Source organism: Agelaius tricolor, unplaced genomic scaffold, assembly GCF_023055355.1.
Source record: "Agelaius tricolor isolate 1412-34295 unplaced genomic scaffold, bAgeTri1.0.p SCAF_4, whole genome shotgun sequence".
Lineage (NCBI taxonomy): Eukaryota > Metazoa > Chordata > Aves > Passeriformes > Icteridae > Agelaius > Agelaius tricolor.
In genome coordinates, this window is record NW_027269264.1 from 37,600,028 (window position 1) to 37,617,888 (window position 17,861).

Here is a 17,861-nt window from a genome sequence, read left to right on the forward strand (position 1 = left end):
ATTATAAATCTGTGCTTCTTCTTGTTTGTGGATCTAATATCCTATAAATGAATTGATAGTTTATTCCTTAAAATATTTGATTTATTATTTCATAAGGTAGATAGTCTGTAAAACTGTACTTTGTTTCTCTAGTTTCTAGGTTACTCACCAGATTTTATACAATCTCAATGACAACAGGCAGCTGTTAGAGTAAAACATACCTTCAGGACAACTGTCAGAACCCAAAATCACTTTTTACCCATTCACACCTTTCCTTAAGACAGAGCAGCTCTGAGGGCAGCTATATTTCAGTTGCAGGTAGTAAACAGTTAGCAAGAATCAAAAAAATAATAGCAAGTTTCATGTGGCAACATATCTGTGATTGCTTTTAGAAGAGTCTGCATCCTCACAGGAAAAATTATTTTTTTTCCCCTAATATTTCTTGATGACTTAGCAACAGGTGAGAAAAATGCTGATTTAGAGCTTTAGAGGCCAAGCTGGTTTGGAATTCATTTAGTTGTGTGTAACAAGAAGGTAGGACTTGAGGGTATTAAATGCAGATAACCAAGCAGAAACCAGGTCTGTGAGACCTTTTAAATGTATATCTTTGGACCTCTGCCCACGTTTGGGCCATGCTGTCATGGTACTATGTTAATGCAACTGGAATGAGTTTTGATAGAATTTCATTACACATTTACAGTATTTTATGGTAAGGAAGGCTAATGTGAATTTACTAGTTACCAGCTCAGGTTACCACTTGCTACAGCAGTTTTGCACTGAGGAGTAACCATGAAGTATCACCTGGAGGGTTCAGTCAGATAGTAGTTGGGAAAGCAAATTATTTTTCAGGAGTGCTGGAAAAAGGACGAATATGGCTCAAAGGCTGACATAAGACAAAACAAAGTTGTAATGCTAATAGGTCTACCAAAACTCTCAGCAATGGTGATCAACCAGCACAGATACTGAAATGGCCAAAGGAAATACTTTTTTTCTGGATAAAACATTCCTTGAAGCACATAAAAGCTGTTGTCTGCCAAGCTTAAAATAGCTGTTGTCTATCAAGCTTTTAGGTAGAGTGAAAGATTGACATAATTCAGTTTATCAACTGAATTGTTCATAAGTGCTTTGCAATGGCTTTAATTTCACTAACATTATATGGAACTAATTACTGTAGTACTGACTGAGAATTGGAGGCTGGGAGGGCAGTCTCAGGGGACAGAGACTTCTGTGAGATGAGTAGAAACCTGTAATATCTATTCATAGGAGAAAAGAACCAAGCCTAAAATTTTAGTGGCTGAAAAACAATTAGTATGAATTTAATTCTGTTCAACATGTGTGTGTGTGTATATAACTTCTACATTTTGGTATTAAAAAACTGTGTGATTTCTGAAATCATAGTTTGTTTTTCTTGTCCAGTAATAGGAGAGGAGTTAAGAGAAGTAAGATAGCCAGCACTGTCTTTCAAAGGCAGGATCATCTTTTGAAGATGGAGGAGAACCAAGAATCTTAAATTATTTCATTAAGATCTGTCACAGGAAATTCTTGGAGACACTCTATGATTGCCATACAGCAGGATTTAGATCTTAGACTACAACTTTCTAACTCTGGAAAGGAGCCAAAACTATCTTGGTCCAAGCAAGCCCATGCAGACAATATAGGGGAAAAAAAACCCAGCCATCATTCAGTGTTCTGGTCCAGATATCATCTGCCCAAGAATCTTAAATGTACAAGTGGATATGCAAGGTAAATATAGGATATGTCTCATATATTATCTATGGCACACTGGCCAGTTCCCTCATACTCCAGAAATGTAAAGTAACGTTTGAAAAAAAGTATAAACCAAGACTAGCTTTGAAAGATAAGATCAGATCAATCTTATAAAAATTTAATATCTCTTTCTACAAATCAGTGGAGAAAATTTGCATGTGTTGACCTATATTTTGGATTATAATTTACTTATTTTCTTTAAATTATACTAAGATTTAAATTATTTTTTACTAACAGGCAATGAAATAAAAAAAAAGTGCCCTGTTTTGATATAGATTTCTGAAACTTTGCAAGTCTTATGTTTTACTTAAAAGGCTCTTTAGTTGAAAAAAAAGATCTAAGAGTTTCTGTAATTATGGGACGGCAGTATGGCTTTGAATGTTGACTTTGCAAGAATTACTCTTTGTCTACCTTTTGATTTATTTAAATATAAAGAAATTGTAAAGGGCAGAATCAACCTCAGATTTCCATTAACTTATTTGTAGAATATCTGATTAAATAAATGATTGGTCCAGTATTTTATATATTAGTATCTCCTGAACTCTTAAAATTGGATTTTGGAGGAAGGATGATTATGATAGATCCAATAGATTTTTCCTTGTACAGCTGCTGGCTATTCCAATGAATAAAATTAAGCTTTGGAACACAGGAAAGCATGGGGGATAGTATGCATTAAAGAAACAGCAAATTACTACCTCCAAGCAAAAGAGCTCCAAGGAACATTGAGTGTGATGAAAAGATTGTGCAAAATTGCAGAGTCTTTTGTATGAAATAGATACTAGGACAGAGCCAACCTTGGCATAAAAGAATGGAAAGAAGTAGATTTTATCAGAAGAGTGAGAGGTAAATCTGAATTTCCCTAACATTCAAGAAAGTTTTTATTTAGTAATTGCATTTGGCTTCATTTAATTGAAAGTACACCAAATCCAAATCTCAGTCTGTTACTTATGTCCAGATTCTACAAATATTTATGCCTAGATCTGTAGACTACTGAGCAATGTGCAGAGTTTACCTATTAATGTCAAGTAAAGCAGCTTTTGTAACGTGTACAGAACTGTAACCTAGTGCTTCTAAGAGATCAATTTATACTTATAAATATAAAGTAAGGATTCTGTTATGAGTCAGATATGTTGGCGTGTAAATAATTAATGGTATGTATATGTAAAAATGCTCTCTGTTTTTGTTAATAATTTTTACTATTGCTTTTTTCATATTTTATGACTAATTTGGGATCAGAATTAAATAAAACATTATGTATGATAGCAGTTTATGTATTTATGTATATGATTGTTTAGCTATAACAGGTATTCACAAATATTTATATTACATTTAATTTGTGATCATTAAGTGTAGCTTGCATAATAATCCACATAATTATTATGAATTAAGCCATTGTGTGACATTCAAAACCAATTTTCAGAGCCAGTGTTCTGGGATATTTTCTTCAGCCATTGAAGGAGTTGAGTTATACTATGTAAGTAGGGATATTTGGGAATAGATACTGTAATAGGAACATAAACCCTGAGAGATCTACATCCATGGTTTTTGCTTTTTCTCTTTATTGGTCTTGAATACAACTGTGATATCTGTGCTGAGGTGGTGATCCTGAGTTTTGTGTTCAGTCTGTAAAGATTTAATCCCTGGTTGATATTAATTTGGTTGAGCAGTTAGTAGTGATCACAACCTGAAATCTTAAACTTTCCTAGAATGTTCTAGTATTCTTGTTATCCTTTCAAACAGAAGAGTAATTTGCTGTCATGTGATATTAAAATACAAAAAAAAAAGTTTAAATTATATTGTAGAGTGTTTTAAAATGATCTCTGGAGACACTACACTGGAATTCTGGGCTGAAATGACATCAAGCTTAGCTATTTCATAATTGAAACAAGTCCCAGTATGTCCCATAAAACTTCACAAAATTAACCTAAAGTTAGGAAAATGAGAAAAACTGTGAGTACTATTAGTACCTTGTAGAGTAATAGAATGTAATGGTCAGTTCGAGATCATCTTATTTCTGTTGTAGGCATTAAAGATTTATCCACGCCATGTTAAAAAATGCAAATGCTCTGCAGGGATATCCTGTAGATTTTTTGACTTGGTGTATATACTACCTGTAGAAGATAAAATCACAAAGCACAAAAGCAATTATGAGTAGAAATTTTCTAAAAATTGGGGCATTCTTTCCAATCCTTTTTTACATCCACACTTTTATATGCCTGACTGATAATAACTATGAGATCTCTGTTTATAAAGTTCTCCAAAACCATGAATCTTCTTGGACCCTTTTGGTTCATTCCCCTAGATTTAACATAATTTTTTTTCTCAAGTATTTGGGCTTTGCTTTGATGGAACAAAGAGAGAACAGGGCCATACACACAAGAGTATTGGACCATTCCCAAGTCCTGTAAAAGTTTTCTGGAAAGGTTAAATGGTCCTCAGCCTGTATTCATCCTTTGCACAGCTTTGGTCAGACCTTTCATTACCAATGGAAAGTCTCTGGTTTTATTAACGTGTTTATAAAGATCATGCCATTTCTTTTCCAGGATACTTCAGTTCCTGCAATGCAGTATCAAGGGTCAGTTTTGCTCGACTGCTTGAGATAAATAATAGAACTGAAGCAGAAGGAAAGTCAGAAATAAATTTTCAGTCTAGAGGTTGTGATATAATGTAGCTAGTAAGAGAACAACTTCTCAGTAATACTTTTCTTAATTACTACAACAATTTTTCATTAAGCTGCAAGTCTGGTAATTAGAGCAGAAGAGTCATATTTTTGTATTCAATGCAAGGATTTATGACTTGCTTTTCTGCCATTGTGTATCTCGTAGAGTAGGTATAGATTTGCATTTACAAATTTAAAGATTTAGAATGGGTTCTGTAATCTAATTTGGGCAGGGGTACATATGCCTGTGGAGGGAAGTCACCAAAGGTAATGAGGTTTCTTTAAATGCTGTGTCCTCAGCTGTCTGTTTACAAGATAGCAGTTTACAGTCATCTTGTCAACTACAATCTTGGAATCTATGGAAATGTTCCCATCATATGGCAATACTAGCTCAAGCTGTGCCAAATGCTAAACTTCTCACTGCTTGTTTAAGGAAAGATGCTATCTGTAGTTTAGTCCAGACGTTGCAGAAAAATCAGCTGTACGTCAGTTTTTTAATACTGGAATTATTAACATGCATTTCTCATATATGCAAAATACAACACTGACATATTTTAAAAGATTGAAAGATATTTTCCCAACTTCTGCTGCTAGAAAATATATATACTTGCAGCAATTACATGAGGTAAAGGGGAAAGTACACCATTTTTTTTATGTCAGAACCACACAGTTGATATTTTAAAAGTAGATTTCAACTGAGTGAATGCATTGGTGTGGTGTGTGTGCATGCATGCAGGTGAATCACACCGAAATCCTTGGAATTTGTCATCAAATACTGTATTTTGTCCAGTATTTACCTGGTTCTTGCATTAGTTGCTATTTGCCACCTTCTGAAGGTTGGCAGAGGTTGTTTCTTCATTTCTCCAAAGGATCTTTTCTAGTATTTCAAAGACTTGATCAAAATAGATTTAAAATAAGAACATAAAATGTGTAGTTAAAGGACGCTTTTTGCTCTTTTTTTATCTGCAGATGAAAAGTATAGAAAATTGGAGATCTCCAAAAAACAGTGTAGAACATTCACTTCTGAAATTACGTTCCTTTGGCAAGGTGCATGGAAAAGATTTGGAAAAAAACAGAACATAAGTGCTGGCAAAATTGGTAGGAATGTCGGAAAAAAATTTTAAGTGTTGCCATAAGAATTCTTTGAAAATCCTCACTTATTCACATGTGAAATGAAAGTAAAAAAGCATCTGTCCTCTTTTATGCACACTGACCCAATAAAACTGAATAATTGTATTTAGCAAAGTACAAAGTTTTCTAAACAGAGCTCAGTCTGGTTTTGGCTTTCTTTGTCATTTATTCCACTACACTAAAATATTGTGGTTGAATATGGGCATATTTTGGAAAAAAATCATCAACCACTGAACAAAACAGTGAATATAAAAAGAAGAAAATATTGAAGTTTGCAAAGATGATTCTTTTGGTTCCAACATGAATTTTTTAGGACTAACTATTGGTACAGTAAAAAAAGATCTTGGATACAAATACAAATTTTTTCACTCATCATAGTATAGGTAAACTTGAAGTTCCTGCAGAATTTTTACCTCTGTAACCATTTTCTTCCCTCGAATGGAAGAAAAACTTGGATGTTAAGGTCCTGATCCTATAAACATTTTGTCATGTTGAAACTTGAATGTGTTTTAGTTTTACATAAACCAGTTGAACTGCTTCTATCTATAAGATTATATTTTGCTGTTTGAAGGATCAGAAGGGTAATTTCAAATTGTAAACTGAATTTCTTGCATTTGCTTGTTTGGTTTTTTTTCATTCTATGACTAAACCTAGCTGTTCTTCAGTGAAAACAAATAGGAATCCTAGACAAAAAATGAAAATCAGTCTTGTGTGGCTCAGAAATTATCACACTTTTAAAAAGGATAATATATAAAATTATTTCACAATCTAAAATAAGCATTTTTAAAAATAATAATGATGAAAAATTATTTTAACTTCCTAATTCCCTCTAAATATTTTCTCTTGTTTATATGGGTGTACCTTCTTAGTGTCTGTTTATTGCAATCATATTTGTTTCACACCCAGCACTGTTAAAAGTAATAACTAGATACATAATATCATTACTGTGATTTACAGTCAGTAGAATTCCTAATTGATTTGGTCCTTTATGTTGAACAGTTCGGGCCGTGGTACTTGCCTTGATAATGAGCCTCCCAAGCGTGACTTTCTTTATCCAGCTGTGGCCCCAGGTCAGGTGTATGATGCTGATGAACAGTGTCGCTTCCAGTATGGAGCAACATCCCGCCAATGTAAATATGGGGTAAGAAGTCTTAATCCTTATGCTGAGTGTTCTGCTTAGTTATTTGTATATATTCCTTTATAGCATAAATCTGTAGTTAGCTGTAGTAGTGGGTTGCAGATTTCCGGTAGCATGTCCGGTGCCATAATTTGTAAGCAAAGGGTTAATTTTAATCCTTATGCTGCATCTTTTGCTTGAGCCCTTTGTATGTGCTGTACACTAAATGTGGGTAACGATGAGCTGGGTAAGCTGTTCTTTAATTGTAGGGAGAAAAAGAGCCGAGAACACTTGAGCCCAATCCTTGTAAAGTGTAATTGAGAATTTTCACTGACTTCGCTTGATTGAGATCAGGTTTATATTGTATTAATCTTGAAACGTGAAGTCTGTGGTTTTGGCTTTAATCTCTCCATATAAAGCTACATTTTGGAGCCCCTTTTGTACTTGTATTAATTTATCAAATATGATTTTATTTTCTTGTTTGTTTGTTTGCTTGTTTGTTTGTTTTTCCCCTGACATTGAGTCTATTGCATCTCACGTTATTCAGATATCTATTTTGAAAGATGAATTATGGTTCTTGGAATAGATGAACATGAAGCTAGATAGCTGGATAAAATACTGAGTAGCAAAGTACTAGCAAAGATTTGGCTGCAAGTACCAGTCTGCAATAATTAAAGTAAATAAATTTACAGTAGAAATAAAAACTTTCACATGTAGGTCATTGTGTTACAAATATTTACTTAAAATCTTCCAGCCAAAAGTATGCAGTTAAAGGCAAAAAAGCATTCTGCTATGCTTGTTATGAAATAATCAGCTGAGACCACACTAAGTAAACATTGAGAACGTATCTTATGGCTTAAAAGTAAATAGTTTTAATAATTTTAAATTTTTAGATTATTCAGATAAAATAATGAAATAAAACAAGAAATTCAATTTTTAATATTTCTGGGGTGATAAATACAATATTATTTGGGATGCCTCTTTGGCAGTTTGCATTTTGGAAAGGATCTAAGAGCTATGCAGCTGGCTAACTAGTTCTGAGTCTTCTGATTCCTCATCAAGCCTCTTTTGGCCTTTATTGTTCCTCTTTAGGTTCTCACTTCCCATCACTGTTCTTAATGGCCCTATTTCCTGTCTCTTCATCTAAATCATACCATTTTAGTTTTCTTTTTTTCTTACAAACTTTCACCACAATCTTTTATTTGTAGACTAGGGAAATCTGCAGCTATTTAATCTATGATTTATAGCACAGTTTTTGGAGACATATTGCATTCTAAATTAAACTGGAAAGTTCATAATGTGCAAAACCTGGCTTTTCCACATATATGTAGGGTTTTTTAAACACTGTTAAACTGTGTAGCCATTGTTGTGATGATCATACTGTACAGTGCATTTTCTTTCTTAAACCAGTTTCTAAACCAGAAATAACTGGAAGTAATGAAGACATACATATAGGTTATTTTTGCTTTTTGCCTTCTGCTTTCTTTTTTTTTTTTAAGTTTTTTTTGGGATTCCCTAAGAGTTATGGAAAATATGTTGACACTTAATTGAGGCAATGTCTTCATGAAGTGAAGCTATGTGTTTGTTACCAGACCTCTAAATTGATAGAGGGTGAGGTGTTCCATCACTGTGCCATCAATATGAACATAGTTTCCAAGTGTCTCAGAAAATAACCACACTATTTTGATCACAGGATTCAAACTGCATCTATTAATATATAAGTTATTGTAGAAGTCTTGTAGTATCCATTCTAAGAAATAATATGAATTTAAAATAGTATATACATTTAAAATATTATCTGCCACGGCCATAATGCTCTTTAAATGTGACCATGGTGATTATTATCTTAGAGATTTGAAGTGATAATTTTGAAGCAGGGGGAAACAGTTTTTGGGAGATTGTAGTGCAAATAATAACCTAGTTAGTGCAAAAAATAACCTAGTTAGAAAAGATTTCTTTATGTATGAAAGGGTTTTGGGACTGAAGAGTGAAACTGGATCTAAATGCCAGGAGAAGCTAAATTGAATACTCTGCTCAACTCTCTTATTATCAAAAGTAAACAGTCAGTGCTTTGGATATTTCTTCTCAATGTACTATTCAATGAAGATGCCATTAATAGTTCATGGATCTTTTTCGAAGACACACTTGCAACTATGATGGAAGAACACAGCAAAACCCAACTATTTACAGTGAATGTAGTTTATATACCAGCTCATTTCAATCATTTCTTTTAGCCCTTTTTATTTAAAGCATCTTATAAAAAAAGGTAGCAGGTTTTCCAACAGGGAATTTTGTGACCCAAAAGGAAATAAATTCCAAGTCTCAGAGAAAATTGCTTGCATTTTTCTCTTGCTCATGTTCTTTGCTGGTTTTTAGTGGCAAGCCATGACAAGAGACACAATTGAACTCTCAAATCAAAATACATGCAGGCAGAAAATCTTCTGTGGCCTGTGATGGACCTGTTGATATAATTGGTGTTTTTAAAAAAACTTGGAAAATCTTCACATTCTTTCTGCATAGGAATTCTGCCACAATCTTCTCACCTTTAGAAAAAGTACTTCTTTCAACCATGTAGCTTTAATGTTAATCTATGTTTCTTGCCTGTTCTCCCTTATTTCCTCATCTGCTTCCTCTGGGTGTTAAGTCAAACTGTTGCTTTAGATCATAGATCCTGTCCTCATTCTGCAATGAATTTTTCACTGTTAAAGTTGGAGCTGTTCTTACATAGGATTGTGAAGATAAATAGCATGAGAGGTGGTTGACCAATTAAAGCATCAGAACTCAATTACTAAAGGGACTTCAAGTTTCTGCTTTTATGTGTGTTTGTTTACTGATGAGGGGACAATCTGGCATAAAAAGGAGCTCTTCAGTTTTGGTACTGTTTTGAGGACTACTAATCAAACAGTTTAGTTACATTCAGACAGAACTCTTGTAGCAAAAGCACTGCGGCTATTGGTCAGATTTCTCTGTGTTGTTTAGCATATTAAGTGAGACAAGAAGTCAAGGTGATGTCTTAGCTGTTTGAGCTGAAAAAATAAAGCTGTGTTTTAGCAAGTAGACACTGATCTTTCTAGTGTTACATGTGCATTGTTCTTTATACTATACTATATTATACTGATCAATATACTATATTGTGTCCCTTTTGATACAGGGAAAATGTTTCAGAATTTAGGTGAAGAAATGGGTATTTTGAATATAAAAGTGAAAGGCAATGGCTCAACCTATTTAAAATATTTCATGTTTAGGGTATATTTTCACACTCGGGAGAATGTTAAATTTATGGCTTACAGTGATCCAAATTCTAATGGTGGAAATTGCACCATTCAATACTGATGCATAGCTTTTTCCTAAGGACAATACATGCTTTCAGGTATCTTACTGAATTCACTGCAGTGGAAGGTTTTGAGGTTGTTAGAAACAGTGCTAGTTCCTCTTCAGTTATGGAACTGCTGGATAACCTACATCTACTAGGATGATGCAGTGTGGATTTTCTTCTGCTGATTGTGTGTCAGCTGTGTGTCAATTCTCTGCCCTGTTTGTGTTTTAGTTCCAATAATAGTTCAGAACCTCCTTTTTGGTCATTTGGTTTAGGTGATTGTAAGGGAAACGTTTTCATTGACTTCTGATCTTAACTTCTGAGCATCTGCTGAGTAACAGTTGGCTGTTGGCTAGCTCTGGGTTAACTCAGGAAAGAATTCCAGTCTTGACTTTTGATTTCTCTGCTTTATGAATTTAAATAATACCTGAAAAATGTCTAACTTACTGATTTTGTGGTTCAAAATAATGCTCTGCTTTAGAACTGTTCCCTACATTTTTAGGAGAGAGGCTAAAACCTCAGATATTTTAAAAGCAGTTAATACTTTATGCATATGGTTGGTATTGCTGTGTTGCATTTTACGATCTCTGAAGCTGCTAGCTGCTAGCAGCAGTGTTTCAGAGATAGTAGCTTACAATTATTTGGTATATTTTTCTTGCATTTTATGCCTTTCTACTGGCATTGATCAGCTGACTTTAAAATCCAGGAGACTAAATATGATACTATATATCTATAGTTCTAAAATATTTCCACTAGGCCAAGAAACCTGAATTGCAATTGACCCTAGTGATTGGGTGATACAAATTTTAATGTTCATTAATTAAACTGTCGCTTTTCTCTTGAAATATGGATGTGGTTTACTCCAGTTAAATAAAGAGCAGTAGCATTGAGCTCGAGGTAGGGGTTTTATAGGAAGATAGAAGCAGAAGCAGATTCTGGAAGCTGGTGATCTTTCACAAGGAAAGGCAGAGAAGCCACTGTTGTATCTTTTCACCAAAGCTACTCTTTTCCTTTTGTTTCCTCACTGTTGATACTATGCCTAGGATCATGAATTCCATTGAATTTGGGCATAATAATAACTTATTGTAAAGTGCCTTTTTTGATCCTAGTTTCATATATCATACCATAACTAAGTTGCCCTTATGCTTGTTAGCTGAACATATGTAGTTTCATCAGATGGATTTATTTTGCATTGCTCACAAAGTGATGTTAAAAGTATGTGTAAGCAAAGAGAGGAATTGAAGATACTGGTATCATACTCTGTCATTTTTGTCAACCTTTTTTTTTTTTTTTTGCCCTAGTCAGTTGAAAGAACTCTTGCCACTGTCGTGCAGGCCTTCAGCATTGCAAATTATTAAAGTTTCAAGCTTTTCTTGTATAAGGACTTACAGGATTGTGTTGTAATTAAATGAATTTTGTTCCCTCTTTTTTCTAAGTTTATGGTGTGTATAGCTGAGGGAAGTCCCAGAAGTTTTCCTCTTTCAGGAACCTAAAGCAGTTCTGCATCCATTTTCAAACAAGTTCCTGCAGTCCCCTTTTTTTCTTCATTATGACTATCTTGGCTTCAAACACCCCTCTTTTTCCTTCCTTTCTGTCTTTGTTTTTCTCTTTCTCTCTCTTAGAGACATAGATATCAACACCAATGTGCCTGCCTCTTATGAATGCTGTTAAGAAAGTACAAAGAGAAGCTGATGATGAGAACAGGAGAAATACATTAGATGATCATAGAAGCAATAATGGTTGAGATTCCAGATACCAGAATATAGTTTGAATAAAGATGGATATGTTGCATGGGTTTGAAAGGGAAGATGGTACTTGGAGGTGATTGACCTTGTAGGGTTCCTTTAGTTTCCTTAAAGTTCACATAGGCACCCAATGTTTCTTAAAGCATATTGGAAACATAATACAAAGGTAGGACTTAAGTTTTGTATTCTATTTCACATTCTTTGGTGTGATTCACCACTTAATGAGCTTTTGGTAGTGAAGCACTAAAATGGTAACTTTTGGGTTCTTATCTGGATAAAACTTTGAACCTTCTGAAGTTCACTTATTAATTAGGGTCTTCTAGTTTTAGTCAAGTTGTCATCTTCATTTCAGCAGTGAGCCTGAAAATACTCTGTTGATGATTTTCAGGTCTGAATTGCAATTCAAGCTAGTTGTTTTTATGCTTTCTTTTAGCAAATGCTCATCAAGAGGTGCAGCATATTATAAATTAAACATGCTGAAGTAACAGGCAAACCTATTTAGGATTTTTAAAATTTTATGAACAAAAGGTGAACCTCCCAAATTATCATAATTTAATATGCCTTGTGAATGTATTTCCCATCATTCTTTTAAATTTTAATTTTGTAGGTTGAACTACTAACTTTTGTTGGAAGTTTTCATTAGTTTTGAAAACAAGAACAGCACAGCAATTTGATCTTTGCTCATATTACTGAGTTTTCATCGTGCTGTATTATAACAATTTATGATGATATAGGATGCTTAGATGTTGCATAATTTGAAATGCCTATATGTAACTCTGCATGATGCAACAGAAAGAGGCTCCATCATTTATAATACTTAGGCAAAATGAAGGTAATTTGATTTGCTGTGTTTTTTTCTCTAGATGGGTTCAGCTTTGTTTAATTTACTGCAAATACAAGCATCCGAATTCCAAACTGAAGTCATGGAACCCTAAGATACACCGTTACAGGTTGTCATCTATCTTGTCTTGATCTTGTGAAAGGCCTCAGCTTCAGTTTATGTTTCCTGGATTTTTAAAACTTTTCCCTTGTTTACTTTACAAATTAGTAGTTACTAAATCCAGACAGTTGGAGACTGACTTTCAAATCATTTTTTAATTTTCAGATTATGCTCCTTTCTCTTAGTTTCATTGAATTATTCAAACAAATATAATGTTGGCCAAATATACATTAGCTTCATCCTTTTCTGAGGAAGAAAAGACTACCCTAAAAGGGTCACCTCTTGGTGGGTGGGTGTGGGTGTGTGTGTGTGTTTGTGTGCTTGTGTGCATGTGTGTGTGTGAAAAAAAAGCACGATACTTTCTATTAGTTATTTTGGGCTTGACTTTTTCAGGGCAGTTTCTTGTATGTTTTTAAGGCTGGCTTATTAAAAACCATTGGTTAGAGGTGTTACAGATAATGGTGGTAGTAAGGAGATATCTCTTGTCAGTAACTAAAGTAGGAGCAGGTATAGGGTTCATGGGGTTGAGCTGGAGAAGAGAAAGCTTTATGAACCTTAGTCAGAACTGCTTTGTTTAACTTTCCAAGGTCAGTTGAAAATAAAGAAGACTTAGCCATAGGAACACCTGGTCTAATTCCATCTTCATTTAATCAAATAACAACACAGATAGATTTTTTACTTCTTGTTAGGTATCTCATTTGTTTTCAAATGGCTATTAATGTTATTTTTCATTTCATGTACAGGGTGATGGAGAGTATACTTCAAAGTCTATGTTTTCTTTTAAATGCAGTACAGTGGGGAAAAATAAACAGTATCTTAAATTTGGCTATATTTAAAGATATTACCAAAATACTTTCATTTCTTGGGTTTAATATAAATTACATCTACAAATTGATACATTGTTATTTTTGTGGATCTTTGGTGCTTTGAATAGCTTCTCTTTAAGGAAATATTCTGGTGATTTTAGGATATTGTATATCTGTGTCAAACAGAACTCCCTTCTGATTTAAGGAGGAGTTTCTGCTCACACATTAATAGTATGATAAAGCCCATAGTAATTTTTCAACACTATCATTTTGTCTTTAGGGATTTACTGAGGTAAATTCCTGTTGAAATTACCATCTGAAAAAGGACTATCAGAATATGTCAGTAATAATATCTAGTTTTGATGTACTGCTTCTCAAAACAATTTAGGAATAAATTTTTTTTTCATTTTGTGAAGTAGAGAGGTGAGTTGACCTGCTTGTTATCTTCTGGCAAACAGATGAATGACTAAAATAGTTCTGGAGTGCTGTATTCATTAATTCACACTGTTGAATTAAAATGTCAGGCTGGTATTAGATCAGTGAATTAGAAGAGTCTAATGCACCAGAAGAGTCTAAAAATACAGAAAGAATCCTATTGAAAGGAAGTTGTCAAATGCTTCATTTGTAGAGACAAATGGTAAAGACATTAATTATTACTTCCACTTACGTGATGTATAGAAGGTATACTTATGTAGGTATGTCAGAAGTGGGATTCTGCACATAAACTCTGGAGCAAAAACCAGAATTCTAGATTCAAATAATCCTGGAACATAGATGTTTTGAAACTCCAGACTGCTATCCAGACCTGATTTTTTGCTTTTGTCCATATCAGAATGTTCGAAATCTTTGTTTCTTAATGCGGTTGAATGTTTTGCTTTTCAGAACATTGGAGCAAACTGTATGAGTAAGAACAGCTATTAACTTAGACATTTGAACTTGGTCAGATCTAAAAAAATTGAAGGTCACAAGTAGAATTGTCACAGCTGACTCTTTTTTATTTAACAATATAAACCATGTGTGAAGAATGAGTGAGTAAATTACACCCATTTTGTTCATCAAAATGAGGAAGTAAATTAAAGGTTAAAGTAAATAAGGCAGGATTATTACAGGAGGACCTCATACTGTGTCTGAAAATAAGTCATTTTACATTTTAATTTTGTAATCTGTACTGTACTGAAGTTTGGATTCATGGTTGATTTAGATGTGAAATTGTTTTAGTGTTGAATTTTAGCACCTTAGTTGGTTGCTGTTAAATTTGTAATTGAGCTAAATTTTTCAAGAAGCTATGTGATGTATCTTCTGTTACTTCTCTGTTTTATTTTAATTAGTATATTTATTTATGTGTATCTTAATTTGAAGATTTTTCAGCTGAGTGAGAAAAAACAAATTTGCTCAGAGTTTTACATAAATATTTATACTGCTTGCATTTCTTTATTGAAAGGAAACTAATTTGAAGAGTTCTGCATTGCCTACAGGTAGACTTTTACAAGGGGCAGTTAATCTCCCAAAACAGGCTTAATAATTTTAAGTTTTCATAGAGTCAGACACTAAATAGGATTAATGAACTTAGGCCTAATTGTCAAAAATTAGATGGAAAGTCCAGGAATCACCAGTTTTCATTCAGTTTAATTTCAAACCGTTCCTATAGTCTATTTTTTTAATGGACTGTAGAGAAGATACCTTGCTTCTGCCAATCATGAAACTAAATACACTGTACTAACATCCCTGCAAGAATGACACCAGCTGTTTTTAAACTTTGTAAATAATTCTGCATTCTTCAAGAAAAGATTGTACTGTTGAATTGTTGCTGCAGCCACTAGAGAGTAATGTATAAATAAATCAATTTTTATATGCAGTACAATGTAAGAAATATGAATCTTGGGGTAAAACATAGCAGTTGTTCCTGGTGATGTGTAAAGAACACATCATATAGGGTTTATAGGTGCCAGATAACTTATTCATTACCTCAGAGAAACAATGAACCTGGAGGGGAGTGGACAATTACTTTAATTCATTCACACTGTCTTTTCCTCTTTCTTTTTCTTTCAAGTTTCACTATAGAACCTATACAAGGATTTTTTGTAGAATATTACTTCAAGCAGCAGTTAAATAAAATGAAATAGTAAGGATTATCAGAAGATCGTTTTAAAGATCTTGTTATATTCCAAAATTTAAAAAAATATTTTAAAATATAGAATATGTATAAGGAAGTCGTGAACTTTTGCACAGACCCCAAAGTAATACACTAAATATTATTATGTAAGTAATTTACTGTAAAAGCAAACATTCTTCATTCTTTTGTGTGTACACAGCTGAATCCAGGGGCAACTGAAGCAACTGTGAAGATTTCCGGTGTTCACCCAATTTTGGATCATGCCCACACTATGAATTTCAACCCTTGCTAGTTTTAACAATTTATCTCCAATATCAGCAGATCTGGCTTAATTTAAATTAATAAATTAATAAATGGACAAAACCAAATAAGAAAATAGGAACAAAAAGATTATTTGAAGATCTCAGTTAGTTTAACACTGACAACATAGGGAAATAGGATAGGATAAATAATTTATGGAAGAGCAGCTGCAAATCTAAAAAGCCTAAAGGAAATATTTTAGTATGTAGGTTAGTTAGTTCTAACTAAACATGCACTGCTTTAACAAGTGTTGCAGAAGAGGAATGTGGCTAGTCTGAGCTCAAAAACTTTCTTTTTACATAAAGGAAAGAAAAATAATTGTTGCTGTTTCAAATCTCAAGATGATTGGTATCCTTTTTGGCAGGTAATTTTGAGGCAGATAGCAGCCTTAATGGAGACACTACAGCTCATCTGAAGACTACTTCTGTAACACTAAAATATACTAAGCCCAGTCTTAGCAAAAGTCAAGAAAAAAAGCAATTATAGAACATTACTTACATTGCAGGTGTGAAAAAAATATTATTGTCTAGTTTTGATGCTTCCAGAATGGTTTTTTTTGGGCAGAGTATTCTTAGGCAAAATATAGTGGCTTCAAAATTGCCGCTCTGACAGCTGTCTTTAGATGTTTCTCTGCAGACAATGTCTTAATTGTCTCTGTTCAAAACAAATTTGTGCATACTTGTGTGTATGAGGACTGGAAGAAATTTTAGGCTTTTATTCTGATCAACTTGCTTCTCCCTTCTTTCCTAGGAAGTGTGTAGAGAGCTCTGGTGCCTCAGCAAAAGTAACCGCTGTGTTACCAACAGCATTCCAGCAGCAGAAGGTACTCTTTGCCAAACAGGGAGCATTGAAAAGGGGGTGAGTACAAAAAGTTTTATTGTTTTAAGAAGCAATTTATTGCTGAAAGACAACAAGAAGAAAGAACTAGAAAGTCAAAGTATTTCACAGAAATTACAACAGTTCAAACAAAAATATTTCCATTACAATGTATACATAATATGTGTACATTGTAATGGAAAGTGTTCTACAGAATTTTTTCACCATTATTTTAAATGTGTAATTTATAAAATATTTATCCTTTCTGTAAAACTCTAGAGCCTGGATCAAAAAACAACCCCCAAACTTGTTCTATTTCTTATGTCTATTTTTTGAGTAATTTTTGTAATTTTTTTTAAAAAACTCTTCGGCTTTAATCTTTATTTGATTTTATACCACTCCTTCATTAAGAATTGTTACAGCTTTAGGCCTGCCATGGACTTTGAAAATGTGCAACATAATCTAGAGTCTGAACTATGTAATTCTGTTAGAAGGGAACAGAATTTTATTTTTTCAGATATATGCCAAATCATACAAGCATATAGAAAAAAGGATGACTCCATAAAAGGATTTTATAAAAGCCTGTATTTCCCAGTGACCTTTCTATTTTGACTTTGAATTATTTTTTCATTATTCAGTTATGCTTGCATAACTGTTTGGCTTTACAGACTTTGATAGAGAGTCAGATAAACTCTTCTACCTAACAGAAAAGTACAGAAAGATAGTGTTGCAATAGATACATTTAGCACTACAATATCTGTCTGAATATGAGAATTTTGATTTTAAAATAATCTCTGTATATCAGTAGTTTCAGACAAGAATATTAGAAGACTGTTTCTCAGTTACAAGGCAAAATCTATACAGATCTTGAAAAGGAGAGAAAAATATTTGAATTGATTTTAAAGATATGTACTGGGGAGGAAAAAATGCATTCTACATACCTTCTTTCAAGATAATCTATTTTATGCAGGTTTTTACAAAGTGAAGAGAGTTTGTTACATTAAACCATTTTGAGTCTCTGTCTGAGAGTGGTTGCATCTGTTCATGAGATTCAGTGATCCAGATTGGATTTTTTTCTGAACATCTATTTTCACTCTGACTTTTGTCATACTAGCTGAGCTGGTTTCAACAAAGATAACAGTGCATTTTGACTTGCAATCTGATGTTTAAAC

The 17,861-nt window shown here is 33.4% G+C and overlaps 1 protein-coding gene across 4 annotated transcripts in view; it reads left to right on the forward strand.

Moving 5' to 3' along the window:
- ADAMTS6 (ADAM metallopeptidase with thrombospondin type 1 motif 6) overlaps positions 1 to 17,861 on the forward strand; it is a 143,162-nt gene that overhangs the window by 77,257 nt on the left and 48,044 nt on the right. For all 4 annotated transcript variants that reach the window (XM_071425335.1, XM_071425338.1, XM_071425339.1 and 1 more), the window contains exons 11-12: positions 6,536 to 6,677; positions 16,624 to 16,731. In XM_071425335.1, coding sequence (XP_071281436.1) covers positions 6,536 to 6,677; positions 16,624 to 16,731 — 250 coding nt within the window. The remainder of the gene's footprint in view (positions 1 to 6,535; positions 6,678 to 16,623; positions 16,732 to 17,861) is intronic.